The sequence below is a fragment of the Furipterus horrens genome, unplaced genomic scaffold (genome assembly GCF_987537825.1).
Source record: "Furipterus horrens unplaced genomic scaffold, mFurHor1.1.pri manual_scaffold_4, whole genome shotgun sequence".
Taxonomy (NCBI): Eukaryota; Metazoa; Chordata; class Mammalia; order Chiroptera; family Furipteridae; genus Furipterus; species Furipterus horrens.
In genome coordinates, this window is record NW_028327174.1 from 21,367,087 (window position 1) to 21,391,433 (window position 24,347).

Consider the following 24,347-nt stretch of genomic DNA (forward strand, 5'->3'; position numbering starts at 1 on the left):
TCATATACATGAAACTGAATAAGAAATAAACATAGATGATGAAAGTGAATTAGAAATAAACATAAATGTTGAACACAATCTAGACAGGCCACCTTGGTAATGAGTAGAGGTGAGAAAGCAACCATTTCAAACCTTCCCAGGCTGCTCGGGGCCAAAGGCCAGGCCTTCCCACCCTCTTCCTGTGCATGGATGAGTGTCCCTCACAAAATGCTGGCTCTTCTGTTGTTGTTTTTGGAAAACAAATGCTTCCTTCCAAGGTTCCCCCTCCCAGTTAATATCCGTGCTCTGGACTCTGAGTCCCTGGACGCATTACGGTGGATTTGTCCAGGTTTGAGATCTTGATTTCATGATTTCCTCCCCATCAACCTGGTCTCTCCTGAGCCCACTGAGTTATGACACAAGCTTCCGCGGACCTGGAGGATGCTTAGATGGTCCCATACCATGCCTCAGTCTTCCTCCACACTCCCCCTGCCACCAGGATGTGGCTCTCTGCAAATGTAGTTTATTCTCATTGTAGTCACTTCCCAGACCCATTTAACAAGGAGAAAAATGCCATTGAATGCAACATTTGCCCTCCACAGACTTCCCTGTCTCATCCTCTCCTCCATGATCCTTTCTCATCACAGGAACTAGGTTTAACCCCTGCCCCTGCCCTGGGATCAGGTCTCAAATTAACTTTTAAAAACACATGCATCCTATCCAGCATACCAAGTTATACTCCAGTCTCCTGGTTATGACACCTGCTGTGAGGTCAACAACAAGCCACTGCATTCTATGAACAAAGAAGATCAGGGTCATGTGACTAAATCCACTGAATTCACCTGTGTTAAGTCTGGGGCCCAGAAACTTTGGGGGAAAGTTGTTTCTGTTATACCTGGAGGCTGGTGGAAGCTACCAACTGGCTTTGTTCTCCTGACTTCCTGGCCCACCATATTTACAAGCAGAATCTGTCCTGTGTTAATGAGTTGCTATTTGACACACCATATAATTAGTGTTTTGATATCTGGGCATGTGCATTCTTCCTGTTGTGCCTTTGACTCTAAGCTCTCTGAGAGTGTGGATTATTTCTGTGTCCTTCAGGGTCTCTCCAAACTCCTACTATGGGATTGCCATCAGGGTTGACTGCCTTTTGGGTCAGGAGGGAAATTGATTGGAGGATTAGAATATGAATAAAAAGATTTGAGAACAGACACAAAAACAAACTCCTGTATTTCCATGTACTGGTTAAGAACTGGATTCTTATAATGACCTCCTAAGAAAAATAGGGCAGGTATTATTATGCCCATATCACAGATGAGAAAACTGAAGCTCTAAAAGATGAAGTGATATTCCCAAATCACACAGCAAGTGCGTGTAGAACCAAGGCCGAAAGTCTGGTCTTCTGAGGATTATCCAGAGAAGTCTCTACCACACTATGCCTCCAAAATAAAAAGGAAGGAGGAGTGGAAAAAAACCCTAAGTGCTCATCAGCATATGAATAGATAAAGAAAATGTGGTGCATATTCATGATGAAATATTGTTCAGCCCTGAGGAAGAAGGACACTTGCCATTTGCAGCAACATGGATGAATCTTAAGCACATTATGCTAAGTGAGATAAGTCAGAGTAAAAAAAGTATTGTATGGTATTACTTATATGTGGAGTCTAAAAATCTAAACTTTGTAATATAGAGAGTAAAGTGTTGGTTACCAGAGAATGGAGGGAAGAGAATAGGACAGATGTTTTTTAAGAGTAAAACTTGCAAACTAGTAGTAAATAAGCCCTAGAGATCTAGTGCAAAATAGAATGAATATAGACAGCAATACTGTATGATAATCATCAACTAGCCTAAGAGGCTAGAACTTATTCCAACAACCAAAAAGAAAAAATAATTCTGTAATGTGATAGAGGTGCTAATTATTGCTACAATGGCAATTATATTACAATAGATAAATGTATCAAATTAACATGTTGTACACCTTAAATTTATATGAGCTTATATGCTAAACATATTTGAATTATAAAAAATAAATGCAAAAAAATTTTAATGAAGGGAAACTCAGAGATAGCTGTGTTATAATATGTCCTTGCCTTAATCATCTCATCTACAAATTCAAGTGCAGGTGTCACCTAAAGTATAGATGGTAAGTTCCAAAGGGACAAATGGGGGCATATAAACTCTGAGAGCAGATAGGCTCTCTAAGGTATGAGTTTGTGAAAGGACAAACAGAGACCAGAGGGGCCAGAAGCAAGCACTACTTGGGAACTGAGTCTGGGAATGAGGAAAAGAAGAAAGTGGTAGAGATAGGACAGGTGTGGAAGGGTGTTCAAAGAACAAAGAGGAAGACTAGGAGGAGGCATCAGGAGAGAGAGGTGGGAGAGAGAGGGAAGAAGGGACAAAAAAGCACGGGAGTGAAAGAAGATGGGAAAAAGAGACAAAGAGAGGTGAGTAGAAGGATACACACTTCGAGACTTCCGGCCAAGATGGAGGCTTAGACGGACACGCTAGGTCTCCCTCTACAACTATAGAGGAATACAACTACTTCAAAACAAAGGATAACTAGAAATTCCAGAAAATAAAACTACACGGAAGTCCATCATATGAAGTTATAAACCAGCGGGGCCATTTGGGCAGGTAAGAGTTAAAGAGGGCAGTGCTGTTTGCGGTCGCACCCGGAGCGGCGGGCGGCGAGGAATCCCGGCTGCGCAAGCCCCTGGCGGTGCGCGACCCCGGCGAGGAGTCCGGGCGGCCAAGCACCTGGCGGTGCGAGACCCCGGCGAGGAGTCCCGGCTACGCAAGCCCCTGGCGGTGCGTGACCCCGGCGAGGAATCCCGGCGGCCAAGCCCCTGGCGGTGCGCGACCCCGGCGAGGAGTCCGGGCGGCCAAGCACCTGGCGGTGCGAGACCCCGGCGAGGAATCCCGGCGGCCAAGCCCCTGGCCGTGCGCGACTCCGGCGCTGGGGAGAGCGGCCGCCGCATCGCCTTGAACAGTGAGGCCCAGGGGGGCGGGAGGACGGATCCCGGTCTCCTAGCTGAATAACTGTGTGAATCCATCTTGGACCCCCGCCCCCAAAGAAAGCACCACAGGGCTGCGAAATAGGTCGCGGACAGGCAGGCGCCGGTCGCTAATTTGTGACGCGTACACAGGCACTGCCCCCGACAGCCAGCCCAAGAAAACAAAACGCATCTGTCAAAATGAGGCAGACAACTATAGAAATCCCGGTAACACAACTCACCAGGCAGCAGATAGAGAACCTGACAGATGAACAGATAAGAAACCTGTCAGAGGCTCAGTTCTGGGCCATTGTTATCAGGTGGCTTACAGAATTCACAAAAGAGCAGGAAAAAGATATGAAAGAAGCGAAAAACTTTCATAACGAAAGGAACAAAACTGCATATGAGACAGAAGGAAAGGAAATAAAATCCAGAGTTCATTTCAACAAACTGGAATATGGAGAAGGAACAAGCAGTCAACCAATGCAGCGAGAGGAAATGGGAAGCAACAATGAAAGGATCAGAAACCTCTGGGACAGCTATAAAAGGCCCAACATAAGAATCATTGGTTTGCCAGAGAATGAGGAAGATGAACTAGAACTTGAAAAATTGAGTGAAAATATAATAAAGGAGAACTTCCCAGACTTGGGGAAGGGAATAGACCTGCAGGTCCAGGAAGCAAGGAGAGTTCCCAAGAGACTGGACCCAGGGAGAACCACTCCAAGACACATTATAATCAAAATGTCAAAAATTAAAGATAAAGAGAGAATCTTAAAAGCAGCAAGAGAGAAGAAAAGAATTATGTACAAAGGGGTCCCAATTAGACTATCAGCTGACTTCTCAAGGGAAACCCTACAGGCAAGAAGAGACTGGCAAGAAATATTCAAAGTAATGAAAATCCAAAACCTACAACCACGAATACTCTATCCAGCGAAATTGTCATTCAGAATAGAAGGACAGAGAAAGTGTTTCCAGGACAAAATAAAACTGAAAGAGTTCATTAGATCCAAACCACTGTTATATGAGATGTTAAAGGGACTGGTTTAAAAAAAAACAGAAGCTAGGGAGATGAAACAAAGGCAAACTAAATAGGCAACGAGAGTGGAAGAGGAACTGTGGGTACGGGAAGCATATTGGGGGGAGGTCAACAGGGAGGGGGAATGGGGAAAGGGAGGGAGATGATATAGGAATTGGGGATCAAGGTAGGAGGGAATGGAATAGACGGAGAGAGGTTGGGAGGAACTGTATGCACAACTAATGGACATAATCTAAAAGGGGGGGACAACTGCAGGGAGGGGGGCCACCGGGTGGAGGGGAGCAGAGGGAAGGGAAATTGGCACAAATGTAATAATTTAATCAATAAAACACATTAAATCTAAAAAAAAAAAAAAAAAAGAAAAAGAGTTACGAATGAAGCTTGAAGCAGCTAGAGGAGCTCGAGACCTTCGTCCATTGTCCTTCATAAGACTGTAAAGGGTCTTAAGTCTGAGAGGGAGGGATTGTTATTTTTTTATTGTTAAAATATTTAACTAATTAATTATTTTTAAAAAAGAAGAAGAATATATGAAAGGGTGAGGCAGGAGAGCTTGGATGTACGACCCATGGGCATGGACTTGGGGAGGGGATTGTTGGGGAAGGGGGGTGCTGGGCGGAGGGGAGCAAAGGGGAAAAAATTGGAACTATTGTAACAATATAATCAATAAAATATACTTAAAAAAATTAAAAAAAGAAAAAAAAAAAAAGAAGGATACACACTTCTGTGTCCCTAGGTTTCCTGCTAACAGGATCGTCCTGGGGGACAGAAGCAGTCTCATGGGCATTAGAGTTTTACTCACCTTCTTTCCGTGGACCAGCCAGCAAAGATAAAAACATAGGAAGTAAGATACAAATAGAATGAGATTAACAGAACATTAGATATTCAGATAAGCCAGAGAAAGGAGAAGAAATATATATACTGAAGTTAGAAGGAAGACAGAAGAAAGAGAAGACAAGGGTTAGCCAAGTTAGGACACCATCAGAGAAAAGCAGAAGCCTCTATCCAAGGCTAAGGTTTGGATCACGTTACCAGCAAACTGGGAGAACATCAGTGGAGGCAGAGCAAAAATCTAGAACAAAGATGACACATTGAATTTGAAGACAGCAGTAATAGGAGTGGAAGATTCAAAACTAGGAGACAAAGAACGTAGCAGTACAACTGAGAGAGAAAAGATCACAGCATGGTCCTTATGAAACCAAGACACTCCAGCATGTGATCCCAAAACATTTTTAGGCAGAAGTTTGGAACTAATATTCATGTCTGTGCTTGTTCATTATTTAATAGTCATGTGTCCACCTGCCATGGAGGTATTATCTATCTTACAATTCTGTTAAAAACAGAACCCTCAGACTTTATCCTCCTTGAGTAAGGGATTTATATGACATCATACATGATGGTACTTGATGAGTGACTTTTGAAGGGAGTGGTAAATCTGTTGCTAGTGAAGCTAGTGTAAGCACAGCCAACAACATTAATCAGAATGGTGTTGTTGACTTTAAGGATGCTAATGATAGTGAAGATGGTGACAAAGGCAGGTGGTACAGTGGTACAGAAGGCAGCAAATACATAGTTCTGCAGTGATGGGGAGGGTGGGAATTCTGGTAGTTAGAATGATGAAGATGATCTCTGCAAAGCTCAATCACCACTTGTGAAATGACACTATGGGTGTGTGTGTGCATATGGGTGTGCGTGTATGACAAGGACACAGAGACAGAGAGAGATAGACAGGTAAAGAGAGAGATCACCATAGATCACTCATGGTTAAGCTCAAAAGTTAAACTAGATTATCTAGTTAAACTAAATTATCATCTGCTCAGGACCCTTCCTAGAGACATCTCAAATGGCCAAAGCCAGTACCCACACACATCCCCTAAAATGCCTAATAAAAAGAGAATGGTGAATCTGTGGCCATGTTTTTCTCTTTCTGAAGGTGATTGCTGAATTTTGTTTAACAAAAAGACTCACCTAGGAATTCCCTGGGAAGGTTTTTAAATTATACATAGACTATATCTGTTGAGAAGGACATAAAAAAATCACCTAACTGTGTGGCTCTCAACCCAGATAAGGAGCACAACCTCCTGGGGATTTTTTTCACAATACTGATGCCAGAGCCTCATTCCATACCAACCGAAAAAGTCTAAATCCCAAGGTGGGACACTGGTATGAACATTTTGAAAATATTCCCACATAATTTTGATCATCTCTTCTGATTAGCAGCTTTCTGTTTTGCAGCAGAGGCGAGTGAAACCCACCCAACACAATGCTTCGTGGCAGAGTCACAACGAGAACATTCACAGCAAGTTTGGTGCACTGTCCCCTGCGTGCTGCTGACCCAATCAGCAAGGCTTGCTGTCTGCTCCTACTGCTACTTTCACTCTAAAAAATATGCCTGGGAGTTTGGGGACCCCGAAGAGGGAAAAAGAAGGTATCATGGAGAAATCAAGAAGCTGGATCAGGGCAATGTGTGGCTTCTCATGGCACACATCCAGGTGGAGTTCTGAAGTGAAAGAGTTTCTGAAACCAGCCCGTCCCCCTACCCTAACTTCCTTTCCTGTCCCACCCACCTCATTGCCCCATACTTAGGGCCCCTGGGGAGGTAAGTGTGATTTCAACTCCACAAAATCTATGTCCCACCTCACCCTGTTCCCAGAGTATTCCCATCCACCCCATCCAGCCCTCAGAAGGCCCCCAAACCCAGAAGAAACATGTTCATACTTTCTTGGTGGGAACTTTGATCTTCAAGAATTCTGCCTCTCTGGCCAGCACCTGCCATGGGGCATGTATCCGGACAAAGATGGATCCTTGGCTTTTACTCTGTAATGTACAAAAGAAGGAGAAATGGAAACACTTATAAGAACATAGTTTAAATTTCTGGCTCCCCAAACTAGAAGGCTCAAGCTGGTGTTTCTTCAGTCTCTGGCTTTGGTTCTCTTTAAACTTCGCCAGGGACCAGTCTCCTACTATGCCATCCGGAAACGTTCTCATCAGCACGCATAGGGTGGTGTTCCCAGAGTGTGGTCCCTGGGGTTTGGTGGCTTCGGGGAAAAAGAAAAGTTAAAACTGTTGTGTTCACAGATTTGAAATGTGAGCAATTATGATTTTCATAAAACTTCAACTAACTCTTAATAGCAGTTATTTGCTTTACCTCTGCCAGCATTGAACGACAGCTGCAACTTGTCTCCATTCACATATTTTCACTGTTTGTCGTTAAGTTTGTATTTTTATTCTACTATTGTGCTTGGTCATAGTCCCAAATCACAGCAGTGGTTCACCTAAGCCTGACAGTAATTATATAAATAATAATGTAAATAGTATAATTCCAAATAGTAACATAAACATAAATCATGAACAGAGCTCCAGCACGAATGTAGAGTGTGAATGTATAAGTATGTCCCAGGTCAAGTGATTTTGTGAGTATACTGATTTCACCCAAAAATGAAAAGGAAAGGAAATGCAGTGATGAGTATTTGAAAATTAGGTCTTTTTTTTTAAGTTCTTATTTATTTATTTTTAGAAAGAGGGGAAGGGAGGGAGAAAGAGAGGGAGAGAAACATCAATCTGTTGCCTCTCGTACATGTCCCAACTGGAAATTGAACCAGCAACATTTCGGTTTGTGGGACGATGCCCAGCCAACTGAGTCCCACCAGTTAGGGCTGAAAATTAGGTCTTAATGACTCAACGATCCTTTTGTCCCTAATTGCATTGTCTGTTATAAATATTGGTCAGATTTGACATGAAGCCATCAGTTTCTACTCATCTTCAAATAAAACCTCAAATTTTTTTTTTTCACAACAAGAACACACAGGAAAAAATACCTTCTGACATTAACTCAATTAATTTTGTCCATAAAGAATGAAAGAGACCAGAACAAGTAGGAAAAATAGACAAAAGCCCTATCCTTTGTGAGAAGCACCTAAAACTACCTGACAAGTTAATCATGACCACTGTGTCCACAGAGAAAGTAGAACAAAATGATAGCAAATTCCTTCCTCAGATGACTGTTGGGAATCACCTCAGACCTGTACACCATAGTGGGAAGACCCTGGTGTGCTTGCCAGCATGCCACTAGGATGCAGCCTCTGAGGGACAGAGTGGGAATCAGGAACCTAGCGAGTGTGCTCTACAGAAAGATGTATTTGCAGATTTTTGTTCCACTTACCCCCTGAAAACCCATGCTACAGGAGAAAGGAGGTTTTTATTAAATTCCTGTGTATTTTGTGAAGCAGAACGCATGGAGACCGGTACTGAGAAGACACCAACTCTGTGTTCAGCAAAGATGTCACTGCTCACAGAAAACCAGCTGTTCCTTTTGAAAATCATCCCCCAGCTTGATTCACATAGACCAGTTGGTGGTCAGCCCCTTGCCCTCTGGTCTTGGCTCCATGTTGGAGATGAGAGTGGAAGCCATCCACACACAGCCTCTGACTGTCTGCCTTTCCCGTGTGCAGAGAATTAAGTGACAAGACTGTTTTCCCCACTGAAGTACACTGACTATGATGTTGCTCACTTACATTTTTAAAATGAGGAACAAAATAAAAAGATATTTTATGATGCTTAGAATGTAAATGAAGACTACTTCTATGATTCTAAATGATGGTTTTACAATATATCCAGTAATTCAAATATCTAGAACCTACCCCTTCTTCAGGAATAAAAGCTGATGATTTAGAAGGGAGAAGAATTTTTAAAAAGTCAGGATATCGCAAGAATATTGAACTATGATATGAAAGTCAGGGACAGTGTAAAGTTTACAAATGCCTGAAAAGCGTAGCAATAACCACGGTGCTTATTTACTGAGTGTGTATCCTGGGTCGGGACAGACTCGGGTGATTATGTGCTTTGCCTCACAGAATATCCACAGCCATGCTGTGAGGCAGGTACAGTCACCATCTCTACTTTACAGCTGAGGAAATCAAGGCAGGAAATATTTAAATAAGTTGTCCACAGTTACACAGACAGCATGACAGAACAGTATCTTAATCCCGGCCATCTATACTCTATCTGATGATTTCCTCCTTTCATCGAAGACAGGTATGACATGTTACTGACCACCGTTTAAAACCACATCCAAGGGCTGCAATAGGACATAAAGACGTGCTTTTTTTACTAAAATTGAATCAAAGCATGGCTAAAGAGTCTATGAGGCAGTCCCACTGAAAGTGGCCTTCAGCGAGAAATCTCCCCAATTTCTATATCCATCTATGGCTGCCCATAGAGGATGACAGGGCGCCCAAAACTGCGGTTCAAAGACATCTGCAAAAAGGACATGACACAATGCTCCATCAATCTCAACACATGGGAAGTTCAAGCAGACGACCGCCTAGCCTGGAGGCTCGCGGTCAGGCAAGGTACGTCACGTGCAGAGGCTGCGCGCAAGGAGGAGGCGGTCCAGAAAAGATCGAGGCGGAAGCAGCGTCAACAGCAGCAACAACGGCCATCTGCCTTCACCTGTAACAAGTGTGGCAGGGATTGTCACTCCCGAGTCGGACTGCACAGCCATTCTCGGCGGTGCAGATAGACTCTCGGGAAGCTACGCCATCGTCTCTCGAGACGGACGGCTGCCGACGACGACGACTATGGCTGCAATATCCAGAACTACGAGACAGAGTCACCGATCACTTGCTGCTACTTCTAACTGTAGTTTAAGGTTTTCTAATTTAGTGAAAATTAAAAGTAAGGAAAAAAAATCTGTAAAGCTGACCTACAGCCCAGCTCTTCATTATGGCCCAAGAAATGATGTTTTTGGTGTAAGATAGCAAACAGTACCATCCCTCTCACCAAGATGAAATCAAGACTACTATTGATTTTAATATATTTTGGTTTGTCTTTATTTTTAATTTGTGGTAAATGGTGTTTGTTTGTTTTTTAATTTTATATAGAATTAGTGGCTCAAGTGTATACCAAATGTCCATTAAGTAGCTACAATGTTCAAAGTTTGGAAAAGGGTTGGAAGGGCCAGAATCAAATCCCATGGCCTTGGTGGCAGACTACTAGCTGTCCCCTGACAGTCATCCTCCTTTTCTTTGTTTTTAAAATAAGCATAGGGCATCTAGAATAAAGACTATATATATCTCCCTTGCAGTTAGATGTAACCATATCACTAATTTCTGGCCAATCATGTGTGGGCGCAAGTGTTGTGAAGCACTTTCTGGCCATCCTCTTCAGAGATAGCAAGTAGATGATGCTTTTTGCCCCTTTATCTTTTTCCCTACCTCTAATCTACTGCCTAGAACATGCATATAAGCAGCTTAGACCTGGATATCAAAGTCAAGGTCAGAAACAGCAAGATATCAGGAGTCCTGATTCTATAAACTGTCACAGCAGCCCTGGGCTGTCTTCTGGATTTTTATGTGAAATTTAAAATTTTACCTTGTTTAGTTAGCCACTGTGAATTTTAGAAGCTCAACCTTATGCTAATGAAACATTGTTTCCCAGCCTGGGGACATCAGTTGCCTCCAGCAAAGCAAGCTTCCTCTCCATTCTCTTCAAATGGAACTTGTTTCAAGTGAATATAAAAGCTAGAATGCCATTGTGTGGTGCTAACATCTAGTCATCATGTTCCTTTATGCCATGCAACATTGTTACCTTCTCATAAAAAGAAAAACATGAGAGCTAATGTGAAATATTAGCTGGTGTGACTATGTCTCCTGAAGAAAAAACAAAACCCCCTGGGCATAATCATAACCAAATGCAGAAAGCCCTTTTCACTAACCCAGGAATCTGAAATTGGAGGTTAACACAGACTAAGCTTAAGAAAATAAGAAGAGAAAGAAGAAGGAAGAGAAGGGGAAGGGGAAGAAGGAGAAAAGGTAAAGGAGGAGGAGGAGGAGAAGGAGGAGCAGGAGAGGGGGAAGGGAGGAAGGGAGGGAGGGAGGAAGGAAGGAAGGAAAGAAAGAATAAGAAAAAAATGAAGAAAGAAAGGAAAGAAGGAAAGAAAGAAAAATTCCTTGTTCTCAAGGCCCAATGGACTTCCATTCTGCCCTATATTTGGATTCTTTGAGGCATAGTAGCAGGTAGAAAACAGTCAGCTTCAGATTCAAAGAGAGTTAAGATTTGAATCCTGGATTTTACAGCTGTGGGACACGGGCAAGTTACTTCACCAAGTAAGTGTCAGTTTCTTGATCAGAATAAGGAGAATGATATACATCTCAGGACTGTTGTGAGAACTGGAGATAAAGTATGTGAAGTCTATATTATATGGACTGCAATGTGGACCGTTCAATAGATGTCAGTCATTCCCAAATACAGTGACTGTTTCTTGCAGGGAATGTATCTGAGACTTCTTTTGTGTTCCTCAAGCATCTAGCACTGCACTGGACACAGAGTAGGTCCTCATTAAATTCCTGCAATTGACTGAAAAGGCTTAGAGAAAAACAGTTCCTGTTAGATTAAAATTGAGATAAGTAATCCTGGTTTACTGCCTTGAAATTTTGGGGGGGGGGTGTTTCTTGGGGGGGGCGGTTGTTTTTCCAATTTTTTTAGTATAATTGATATATAATATTATATTAGTTCCAGGTGTACAATATAATGAATTGACATACCTTACAATATGATCACTCTACCAAGTCTAGTAATGAGCTGTCATCCTAAAAACTTATCCCAATATTATTGACTATATTCTCTTTCACCGTTTTCACCCATCCCCCACCGCCATATTCAAAATGTCTCATAGACCCTAAAGGAATTCACAAGTTCAAAATATCTTCAGAATTTTAGAACAAAATCAGAAAACATTATTTTCTGAACCCATCAGAGCATATATAACTCATCCCTAAAAGAGATTTTATAAATAAGTAATCAATGTGATTGTGATCCAGGGTGAGTGGCAAAACAACTGAACCTATAAGAGCTACAAGGACTACCATGGAGATACTTAGTCCAACCCCCAACAGAGTTATGGCTTAGAACTGACAGAAGACCAGCTTGATCCAAAATGGCAACTAATTTCACCTTGCAGTCACCCCTGGCCTCTTTATGCGCTCATGTAATACATTAGCATACTAAACAACACACCCCGCACTGCCATAATCAGAAACAGAAAGCCCACATAAGGACACACTTTCAAGAAGTCTCCATCCCTTCCCTGGGAAAATCCTGAATATCCCTCCTCTTTATTGAATGCCCTACCCTTCCATTAAAATGAGCCTCAGTCAAAAAGGTAAATACCACTAGGAAAGGGCTGCTCTGACTGTGGAGTAGCCCCTCTCTTATCTCACTGCTTGACTAATAAACTTGCTTTCACTTTAAATTCTATGCTGGATCGTCTGAATTCTTTCATGGGAAAAGCCAAGAACCCACATTGGATCACGGACCTTCAGGTGCCCAGACGCCTGGACTACCTGCATCATCTTGAGAAGCTCCAAAATCCCATCAGGCAACTGAACTTTAAGTCCATGTAAAATGAGTCATAACATATAATTTGGTTCTGGTTGTCGGAGAAAGGAGAATCAGTGCACAAAGATTTCTCTGGGAAAGCGCAAGCACGTCCATCTGAGGGATGCAACTATTTCAGTGGCAAGAAATGTGATGTAGAGGACAGGGCAGAAAAATTTCTCCTGCTCAGCTGAAATGCCCAACAAACACTATGCAACTTCTTTCAGTGTGATTTCATTTTCATAAAACCCTACGAATTCTGTTTCTCCAGTTCCTAGGTGTCAGGAAGAAGGCACCCAAGAAGAGAGTGCGCGTACTCTAGTCAAAGGAAATAAATACTCCTCACTCATAACCTGACTCTCATCTTTCTCAGTCTCTTCTAAGTTGTATTATCAGTTTGCTTCCTAGACCTGCTTGAAGAGGCAAAGCCAGATCACCATCTCAAACTTGTGCCCTGCCTAATCCGTCTCTCCCTCCCTTCCTCTCTTCCTCTCTCAAGTTGCCTCAACAGCACATTCTCTAAGACGCTACTAGCACCTAAACCCCTCCTCCCTGGACTCCAGCCACACAGCCCTTCTCATTGGTTTCCAACTGCTCCTACCAGTTTCCCACCTTGGCACCCCCTCATCCAGCCAGCCTCCTGCTTCAGAACCTCCTCGAAGTCTCTTTCCTTCACTGAAAAGTCCCCGCACCATCCCGTCTCAACTGAAACATGACTTCTTCCAGGAGGCCCTTCCTGAAGCCCTTGGATCCCTCCTTGCCGGCATCGCTCCTGTCCTCCTTTTTCATAGCACCAACCACCATTGCCATTACTGGACGCAGGTGTTCAACATTTGTCTCCGCGGCTAGACCTTAAGCTCTAGGAGGAAAATAACAAAATAAAACAAAATGTGTTTTTTTCTATGCTTTGTCCTCAGCAGCCAGCACAGTACCTGGACTACAGTAAATGCTCAGTTATGTTTGCATTGCAACTTCAGTGCACATATATACCCTGTAGATTCTATTTGGATCTTGTAACAAATGTTTAAAAATTGGCTACCGTAGTCCAGAAAGTAATTGGTGACTTCTGGCCAACCAAATTTAAATCTAGTTCCATTTTAAGAGAATAATTAATTATATTTAAGTGTCATTGTTAAATTCTTTCTCATGCTGACAACTATAGTTATTCAGGTTTCCACCTAATCAGGAACCTTATGAAGACCTGGCAGAAGGGCTTCTCCATTCTTATCTGTAGTGCATGGTCCTCACAGCATTTGCAGATCACTGCTCCCTCTCCTAGAGACCTCATGCATCAGCAGAAACTCATTCTGGTGCAAAAAAAAAAAAAATCCTGAATTGAACTTGAACTGGGTATACCTGAAACCTCTGCTTTATAGGCTTCTAAGAGTGTTATAGCATTAAGGAGAAGGATCAGGGGTACTCTGGAAAGTAAGAGATTCAACTCTAAAAGTTTTTGGTATCTTTACATGCCAAACATTAGACTTCCAGGATGATATTCTACATCTCCATGAGGACAGCTCAAAGCAGAGCCGGCCGATGGGCACAGTGAATCTCAGAAGAATGAACTGGTTTGGCCAAAAGACTCGGATATGAAGAAATCTCCAAGGACACCAATACATATTTCTCAAGTAAGAGATGAAGACCAAGACCTCAAGAAGCTGAGTTGCTTGGGCTTGCACATACAGCTAGCTAGTACCAGAGCCAAAAATGGAATCCAGGTCTCCTGATGCCGGGGTCCATCCCATAGTGCCTGTGAGGGAATGACATCACACCTCCTCAAGGGTTTCTAACCCATCCAAGGGCAACCTGCAGCCCCTCCCTGCACAAGAAATTAGGTAGATGAGGGGTGGAGGAATGGTGATGAAAAGGGGTTAATTGCACCCCTAGCCACCTCTATCCAGTGCTCCAGCTACTGCTCAAGGCCCTCTGCAGGGACTAGAGGACACACGCTCCTCTTGGTGAGATTATCCATATTGTTTATGGCTTGCTGTTGTTATCCAAAGGTTGCATGTGGCTTCACAAGACTACGTCCTCCCTCTAGGGAAACAAGAATGAACAGGAGGCAGCCCCGGCCAAACACTGGAAACCGATACTCCACAGCCTCCTTCCCACACAGTCCTGCCAAGCCACCTCAACACTGACCCCAGACGCCTGAGTGTACTCTGGTCCCAGGCCCTGCTGTGAGCCCAGAACATCAGCTGCAGCACTTCATGGCCCGGGAATGGAGTTGCCAGAGGAAGGGTGGGAAGATGAGCACGTAGACCATGGAGAGGGGCAAAGCAGGGCAGGATCTTCTAAGGTATCAGCAACCCCAGTCATCTTGGATCAGCAAGGACCAATGGCATATAGTCCAACAGGGAGCCTGAGAGAAACCCCCAGGGATTCCCACGTGCTCAGATAATCGTGGTTGGTGTTCACACAGCTGGAAGAGTTAAACCAGGTGGTGCTGAGTTAATGTCCAGGGCAGCCATCATCACAGGCTAAGGAGGAGTGTAGGGTGTATCTTTGAGACTTTTGAAATGAAAGCAGGAAATAAAATGGTCCTCACAACTGCTCCATTTAAGGAACACAGTGTCCTACCTGTACCGTAATTACGACCAAAGTCTTCACTTCCCTTCAGCTATCAGGAATTTCCAACCTATGGCCAGGGAGCAGGTTCTGCCTAGAACCCCTCCTCACCACTCCCAGAGACACACTAACTTGGAACTGAGCACAGGAAAGAATGTCCTGACAGGAGGAGGAAAGATGAAAACTTGCTTTCCTGGGAGGCCCTGGATGAGAGCAACGGCCTCTCCTCTTCAGCACTCTCCCCACCAGGCCACAGTGAGGATGGGCCAATCATCAGCAAAGGTGAGAGGCAGGACCAAATGCCCACTGAACCTTGCCCCAGAGACCCAAAAATACCAGCAGCATCACCCCTCTTATAGAAAAGGCTTCACCTAGTTCCCAGCCAAATACTGGGACCACCGAACCAGGGTCCTGTGTAAATAAAAACTCAGCCACTCTTGTCCTATTTTTTTCAAAGCAAAAAGCTATCAACAAAGTTCCTGGAAGAGGTGGGCATTCTTGGTGAGAGGATCCTTTGGGGCAGCTACCAAAATGGGCAGGTGCCCAGAAAAGATTATCTCTGGACCTGCTATCACAGTCTCTACTCTATCCTTTGCACGTCACTGCACTCCAGACAAGAGCCGCCCAGAAAACCTCTGCTCAAAGCCCAGGTGAAGACAAACTGGTGACAGAAACATGGGAACACTTAGGACTCAGACCCTCTTATACAGCAAGAGCTGAAAGAACCCGCTCTCCACCAAATTCCTGAGCTGCAGTGGCCCCCCAAAGTGCAGCACAGCACCTTAGAAGGAGTACTCTATAGGGAGTCAGCAATAGAGTGGGACTAAGTGTTCTCCTGACTTCATTCTACTTCAAAAATCCCGCAGAAGAAATGGGGGGAAATCTTCACCATGGAGGATAGGTCATGGGAAAGCCATGGGTACTTGGTCTTCAGCCCCAGCTCTGTCACCGGCTTCACCATTTTCGATGTCATCAAAGCTCTTGAAACTCAGGGCCATGTTAAAATAATTATAATGAATAATAGCAACACCTATAGGAGAAAAGGAAGGATACATGGAATCCTTTGGGGGTAGAAGATATGTTCATTATCTTATTTATGATGATGGCTTCACGGGTGTATACATATGTCGAAACTCAACATATTTAAATATGTACAGTTCATTATACATCAATTATACCTTAATAAGGCTAGGGAGAAAGGATTTGCAAAAGCATAAAACAATGCCACACTTCTCACAACTTTTTTGTTTTGAAAACTATTGCCATTTTTCATTAAAATGTTATTATATTAAATAAACATTTATTTAACAATGTTTTATATTTTAGTTTTTAATAAATATTTAAAAGTTACTAATGATTTCATAATGTTTCAGAATCAAATGAAATTATATACATGAAAGTATTTTGCAAACAATAATATGTATACATATGTATGTATGTATATATATGTGTGTATGTGTGTGTGTATATTTTTTTTTCTTTTTCTTTTTTTTTTAAGAGAAAGCTCACAACAGCCACTTCCAAATCTCTGCCTTGGCAATCAAAGTGAAGAGCATGCCCTACCCTGCTCCTTGGACCACAGAACACATGCCCTTGACCACTATGGTGATCCTACCATGCTTCTTGGATCCCACCTGAGAAAAATCATAGCTGAGTCATAGTTCTTGGAATGTACCTGAACACTAAATGAGATTAAAGATAACAGAGAATGTTTCTCTTTGGAATTTACAATGCAAAAAGTAACAAGCTGAACAAAATTCAGGAGCCAGAGACCAAATTTCTACCAATAAAGAAGATAAAGATCCATGAGCACTGAAGATATTGGCAGAAAGGACAAGGCTCTCCCAAAACTAACAAAGGCTAGGGAGTTAACAACCAGGCTTTAGGCACACTGGCCCAGCCCTAAACAGAGGGGAAAAGGTCTTAGATAAACCAAGAGGAAAGACCAGAGGAAAATGTTGCCCTTTCCTAGCCATAACAGTAAAATTATTATAGACAGTAGACATCTGCAAGTAGAATCACATGCTGCAGAATGCTAACTCTCATCAATGTGTGTGCTTCCCACTCACCCCCGCCGGGACACAGCAAGCGTTTCAATGCCCAGAGGAATGGAAGGAAATGCAGAGCGGTGGGCAAAAGTCCCCTCTTTGGGTGGTTGATAGATACTTACACCAAGGATGAGCGATAGATCTTGGTTGGGCTGGGACAGTTCCAGTTTATTTCTTTGGCATCATCATCTTATCCAGTTTAGCATGTTAGCATTATCAGAAATGTCCCAGATTGGACAATAAATTATAGAGTCACCTGTGGATCAGCAATGAGTACCATTGAACTCAACAGCCATCAAACCTTTGGGCAGGAATGTGCAGTATCACCTTCCTGACCTTCATTCCTTTGGCCTATATGATAAATGTTCCACTCAGAGAAGCATTTCCAGGCATTTAAAAGCTCATCATATTACCTCTAAAAGTACCCATATCTCTAATGTCCCTCCTAACTCAAAACTTATGTGATTTTTTTATCTTGATACTTTTCTTTCCTCCTCGGGACCCTTCTATAAAACCTTCACGCTATCAGCAATTAACTCCCTTCCTCCACACACCCTGATGAGCCCTTGCTTTCTCTTAGTGGTGACTCACCTCTCCCCTAAGGAATACTTCCACTATTTGCTATGAATCACTCCTCCCAACATATTTCAATTCAGCAAGTATTTATTGGGGAACAACTGTGTGCTAAGAATTAAGGGTATATAAAAGAAATATAAGCCATCATACCATCATACCATCACACAGCTTTCAGTTGCTTTGGAAACCAGATAAATGATATCTAACAGATGAATAACATCATAACCGAAGTGATTAATGCCCAAATGGACAGGACCACTAAGCAAGGCTCATTTATTTGCTGTCTTCCTTTTCACTCATCAGTAATTGACAGATTTTGCTCTGAGAGGAATACTCCTCCTGAGTCTCAGCCATATGTTTTCATTAAAACTGACCCCACCACCAACTCCAGGACAGACCCAATTAGTTTGAGCCAATCAGCAAATCCATCCCCCCAGCCCAAACAATTGGCTCTGGAATGTGTTTGTAATGCTATCAGAACCAATAAGATGTAAAACTATGTTGGCCAGGATTTCTGGGGAAAGCAGCTTTCTCTTTCTACCAGTACTCTAGGGAGAATTGTCGCAATTTGCTCCAAAAAGGAAGGCCTCGGTCAGCCAAGGGACCGTTGAGTGAATAAAATGAAGTGCACCCTGAAAAAGGTTGAGTAGAAAGACAGAGAAATAGGGAATCATTAGGGACATCATTTGAGGATCAAGCCTTACCAGACCTACTTACTGGGCTTCCTGATTACGTGAGCTTATAAATTCCCTTTGTTGTTCAAGCCAACTTCAGTTGGGTTTTCTGTGCTGCAACCAAGAGGTCTCACTGACATAAGAAACCAGCGGAAGAGCTAGTTCTTAGCTAGGGGAGCCAGAAATGATGCCATGGAGGAGCGGGAACTAGAAATGAACTTTCAACATTGTGTGATGGGACTTGCATATGCAAAAAGGATTGTGAGTGGCACAGAAAAGGAGGAATAAGATGAGAAAGAATGTAAGACAGGAAGTGCAGCATTTGGAGACTAGCCTGCCTGTGCTGGCCAAACTGCCCACCATGCTGCTATTGCCCATGAACCTCACAATAGTGATCTTGATGAGTCAGCACTGCATGTTCACCTGGATGCATTATGTCTTTAAAAGGATAAAGAATGACAAGAGTCCTCCTTATCAGGGAACCCTAAGAGAATGCCTTCCCCCTTTCTCAGTGGTGCTCAAGTTGAAAACATCTTCCCATTCTCCAGGGAGGCCAAGAAATGCAATAATTGAGCAATGACTGTCCATCTGCTCTGGGGTTGATGTGAACTGTGGTCAAAAGAATAAAGGATCAAGCCTCCCATGTGCCATTGTGACCTCCTCCAGGTCAGAGGAGGCAGGTTTCTTAAAGACAGGGCTCTGGCTCTTCCTTCTAGGGTCATTAATTCTTTATAACAGAGATCTTATGTCAGAAGGCGGGGTCCACTTTGAACATGAACAAGGAAGCTGTAAAATCTTCTACAGCACTAGTTCTAAGGAACTTCAGCTAAAGAACCCTTCTAACCAAGGCACTACCCTAACGGAGCTTTGGAGGGCCAGTGTGCCACCAGCTCAACCTTCTCTATGTCCCTGAGATGGTCTCTGTGTCACCTTTATACAAACCACAAGAATTGTACCATTCCCCTTGGAAGTGGGTGGGAGCTTTTGATTCTCACAATGACTTAGGGAGTACCATGACCATGTAGTGAATAAAGGGAGGGGGGCCAAACATGCTTCAATGAATATGTTGGAAAGTCACACACAAGGAAAAATTATCCTTCCTGAAATATACTGTGCTCCATCAAGAATCACTGCCTTAGGGTGCAGGGAGCTGAAGTCAAAACCACAGTGCTGCCCACAGATCTATCAGCCCTGACACAAAAGCCAATGTTAGTAATTATCACAACAGTCCCCTACCCTTACCCTAGCAGACTCAAACGTGAAAGATATTATGGTAAAACATAAACTGGTTTATGAGTCAAAGGCTATTAAATCAGCTAAAATCTAGATCTAGAATCTAATATTAATGAGTTGACCAAAGACACTCAGGGAAAGAGCCATCACTATGATGATAAAAAAGAATAGAGGAGTTGATTATTTTGTGGGCTTCCAAAAATGTCCAAAATCAGCCCTTCTGCCAAGAGTGCTACACAAATAACCCATGGGCCTAGAGTGGTTTGTGGGCTAGGGAATGGAGTGAATGGGGTCTCAGAGAAGCAAGGTGCATTAAAGGAAGAGCTCAGAGACTCAACTTAAAATCCCATCTCTGCCATTTTCTCCCTGTGTGACCATGGATACATTATTAGTCTCTCTGAAACTCAGTTTCCTCTTTGGTAAAATAGAATATGATAATCCAGAAGAAACAGTGGCTTTGCAGACTGTTTGTGAAGACCAGCAATAATACAGGAAAGACAGTTAGCACAATGCCTGGTACATAATAGGTGCACAATGCTAATAATAATTGGATTTTACAGATGTTGTCTCTGGCCAAAGGAATTTGAATTGAGGGGGTTTGTGCAATCCAGTTTCCAGCATCCTCCCTTTTTTCCCAGAAAAACCTGGCTCCTGGCGCATTTTTTCCCTATATGAGGCGAGAGCCTGGTTTGGAACATGTCCCCTCTGCGCAGCCAAAAGAGGCTTTTCCACAGCCGTGACCCTGTCACACACACCACTGTGGAGCTGGCCCCGCCTGAGACCGCCTGTTCCTTCCCATAGCCTCTAGTCTGGAAGAAAAGGGATCATCAACATGCTAATTAAATCTGCAGATGATAACAAACTGGGCGGTGCTGCAAACAGCACCAGAGAGGATGGGGAAATAAAGGAGAAGGGACCTGGGGAGTTTAGAAAATATGGGACAGGAAATAACAAAATGAGAGTCAATGCAGAAGAATGCAAGCAACTAACTGGGGGGAATAATCAGAAACATAGATGCTGAGGGGAGCGGGAGCTGGAAAAAGGCTGAGGAGATGAAGGCTTGGGGTGGGGCGGATGACAGGTGGCAAGTGAGACAATGGGCAGCAAGACGGGAGCCGCCAGCAGGAGTGGAGAAGCCTAGAGGTGAAACCAAATGCAGAATGTGCTGGCCATGGCTGAGCTGGAACCCCGGGGCCCTTCTGACAGAGCCAGGTGGCACTCTCCAGGACTCATTTTCAAAGGCCATCCTCCATTCAAGCTCTAGCTCATGCCACAGCTTCCCCAAAAAGCTCTTCTGGATGCCTAAAGCGCATCTCCAGTGCATCACCTCTCATCTGTGACTTGCAGCACTGTGCTTGACTGCAGGCACCTTTCCAGGTCTTCTCCCTTATCTCCAAGGAGACAGAGACCCAGCACCACAGTGCCCCTCCTCGTATCCATAGGACAAAGACAAGAACCTCTCTCTAGGCTCACATGGGTCAAGATGATATATGTATGAGGCTTCCCCATCTCTAACTCAAAGTCCTCAGTGCCAGTGTACAGCCTAGTGCAAGGTGTCCCAAAACCAAATGCGTCATGTCCGTTTAACCCCTATGGAGATCAGAGCACACGCCAGAGATTGCTCAGGGTTCAGAGGGAAAAGGACAGATAACAAGTGTGGGGAACACAATGAAGCATGTTGTGCCCCCTCATGGGACAATGACTCCTCTGATTTAGCCATGACACAGGAAGTGGCTTCTCCAGTGATCTCCCTGAGACACCTGACTCCTTTCAGCTAAGAACTTCATAATTAATAGCAATTAGGAGAATAAGGTAAAACTCGTTCTCGGAGAACTTGAGGAAGACTCGCTGGCCTGGGAGAGAAATGTAACTACTGCTGAGACCACTGTCATGTCCTACAAGGAAAGGAGGGAGCCCCTCATAAGCCACGATTCTCATTAAACATGCATGTTTTAAGGAATGAAAGAAGCAAACCAAAACTTGCTTTGAAGCTCAGCCTACTTTCGCATTAGGGACAATAGGGGGAAAAATATTGGGTTGGCAAAAATGTCCATTTAATTTTTTTCTGTAAAATAAAGACATTTATCATTTTCACCAATAACTATATTGATTTGGATATTTTGACTATGTTGGCTCTCACCCGTGTGGTAGAACATTCATTGTTCTCAATTAATGTCTCAATTTGATCACTATCAACTTCAACTGGTCTTCCTGACCATGAAGCATCATCCATTGAGGAATCTCCAGCGCAAAACTTCACAAACCAATCGTCACACACATGTTCAATCAGTCACAGCACCTTCTCTATACACTGCACAAATCTTCTTTTGCATTTCAGTTGCGCTTTTACCTTTCTTGAAATAATAAAGTATAATAAGTCAAAAACATTGTGTATTTTCTTCCATCTTCAATATTAAAATGGCTACATAAAAATTCACCAATTTGGATGTGGGGTGTTTTGTTTTGTTTTTTTAACGCATGCTGATATGACAGCTGTCACAATACAATCTAACAAAATTGTTTTTGAATTAAGTTAAAGACAACTAAGCACTACTAGAGCCATCTCCAAAAACCAGATGAACTTTTTGGCCACCCCAATAAAAAGCCAAAGGTTCAGAGAAGTCCCCCTCAGGGAAGCCGATGGTTGGAGGTACTTTTACAGCGCCTTCTGTGCATATCGGGTTCCTTAGATCCCAAGGCAACAGGGCACCCCACTATTCTGAGAGGTCTCTGGAGAAAGAAAGCCCACAGTCTTCCCTGCTCACCTGTGCCCACACTATTCTAGTGCTGCTCAGCCACCCGGGGTAGTGGGCGAGAAAGGAACAAGTTTATGAAACACAGAGACCCAAGTCCAGGTGCCAGCTCTGCACTTCCCATCTGTGGTACCTTAGGGATGTCACACCTGAGCCTCCCTCAGCCTCTGCTTTCTGCTAACCTTTCTGCAGAGTGTTCTTAGCCCTTCAGCCTGAAGACCTGGTCTTACAGTTACTCTGCAACACACGTAATGTGATGGGCTGCAAAGCTCCTGCCTCCTGGGAAAACCCAGGAGCGAGCCAGAGCACAGGGAGTCACAGAGATTTTCACTATCTCCATAGAAGCATATTTCTTCTTCTCTTCTTTCCCAAAGGCTCCCACCCCTGTCTTCATACTCTAAAACTGGAAAGGAGCAAGGTCTTACTCGGGGTGAGGGCACTCAGGGTGAGAAATGCAGCAGGGACCAGCCAGCAAGAATAATTACTGACCTCCAGTCCTTGCCCCAACCAAGGGGGCCACATGTAGCTGTGCAGGTCATGCGCTGCACAAAGATGCTGCATGAAGGGGAAACCAACCTTAGGGAAGATATCTTAGAGTCTGTATATTTACTATGACAGTTTTCAAGCAGATGGCAGTAAAGTGTCTTGATCTAACAAAATCATCATATTAAGATGATTTTCCAAAAATAAAAATAAGACATCTTGAGAGAGAAAGACTTATTTCTAATTTGTACCATATGGCACAAAGATACCATATGGGCCAGCTGGGGTCCTAATCTTAACCCTGGATGCCAACCCACAGGAGAACAGCCAGAGATAAAGGACAGCAGCATTTAGAGTCCTTTCCATGGTCCAAAAGCAAAGCCTGATGTATAATACAGGAGTTGTAAATGGTTAGGGGGCCAAAGTAGAACCCCTCTCAGGGATATTTACATTGTTTAATGGCTCAAGTAAAATACTGATTTCTTCAGGACTGGCCTCTGTCTTGTTGATCGAGCGTGGAGGCCCCAGCACAGTGCCTAGTGCAGTGTAAGCACTCCAAATGGTTCACTGAAACAAATGGAACCAAGGAAGGAATTTCAGAACCTACCAGTGGGTAACGGAAAAATCCAGGTCTCCTAAGCCCTGGCCTACAAGAAGACCTACTGTGGCCTTGGCTACAAAGCCCAGAGTATCCCACTTAGTCTTTCACAGGCCTTGCACACAGGACATGCTCAGGAAGCTTCATGAATGTCTGAGACCAGAGAAAGCTGGAGATGTGCAATCTTCTAAGCTTGTTTTATTCATCCTACATTCAAGAGAGGCAGTCCAGAAACTAGTCCCACGATGTCAGGCAGTTTTGACCAGGTCCAGGTAGATAAACTCGGAGAAAAATAGGCTTTGGTTCTCCCTTTCCTGGTACCCAGCTGTTTCTGAGAGCTCCCCATTGGACCCTCCACCTGCCTCTGTCTCACTCTGACTGGTCTGTGTCCCTGGCATTCCCTCACCTGGCTTACCTGTCACTGAATCCAAATCCTGTCCAGCTCAAAAAACTCATAGTCTAACCTCAGGTTCCCTCACTAGGGGACTATCAAGTGACTAGCTGGTCAGTCCATGACAAATCAACACTTTGGGGGCATTAAAGGCTGGTGAGGATTCGATCCCACCCAGCTGAACTGTGACAGGGGCTTTGAATGCTCTATCCCGCAGTGACACACACAGACATCGGGCCCATGAGGGGGCTGATGGGAGAGGGGATGAAAGTCCAGGAGCCTTTGTGAAGAGGCTCGGTCACACCACCTAGGTGACGGTTGCACAACTTTGTGACAATACTAAAAACCACTGGATTGTACACTTTGGAAGGATGAATTTTATGGTATAGAATTACATCTCATTTTTTTTTAAAAACCATACTGTCTAGAACTCCATTTCTACCCACAAAGAAGGCCAACTCTGTCAGGAGTCTGGACAAGCCTCCTAAGAGTCCTTTTCCCAGGAAAGGGATGTGCCCGCGCACCTAGGAGGAGGCATGGTGTAATGAAAAGGAACAGGCTCCGGAAACAGACAGCCTTACAAATTTGTCTGTGTGGCCTTGTCAGTGACTGAACGTCTCTGAGCTTTGGTCTACAGAATGG

At 43.7% G+C, this 24,347-nt stretch overlaps 1 protein-coding gene across 1 annotated transcript in view; it reads right to left on the bottom strand.

Moving 5' to 3' along the window:
* Window positions 1-24,347, bottom strand: part of ANO2 (anoctamin 2) — a 302,275-nt gene that overhangs the window by 234,726 nt on the left and 43,202 nt on the right. The window contains exon 3 of the mRNA XM_090275378.1: window positions 6,724-6,822. Coding sequence (XP_090131504.1) covers window positions 6,724-6,822 — 99 coding nt within the window. The remainder of the gene's footprint in view (window positions 1-6,723; window positions 6,823-24,347) is intronic.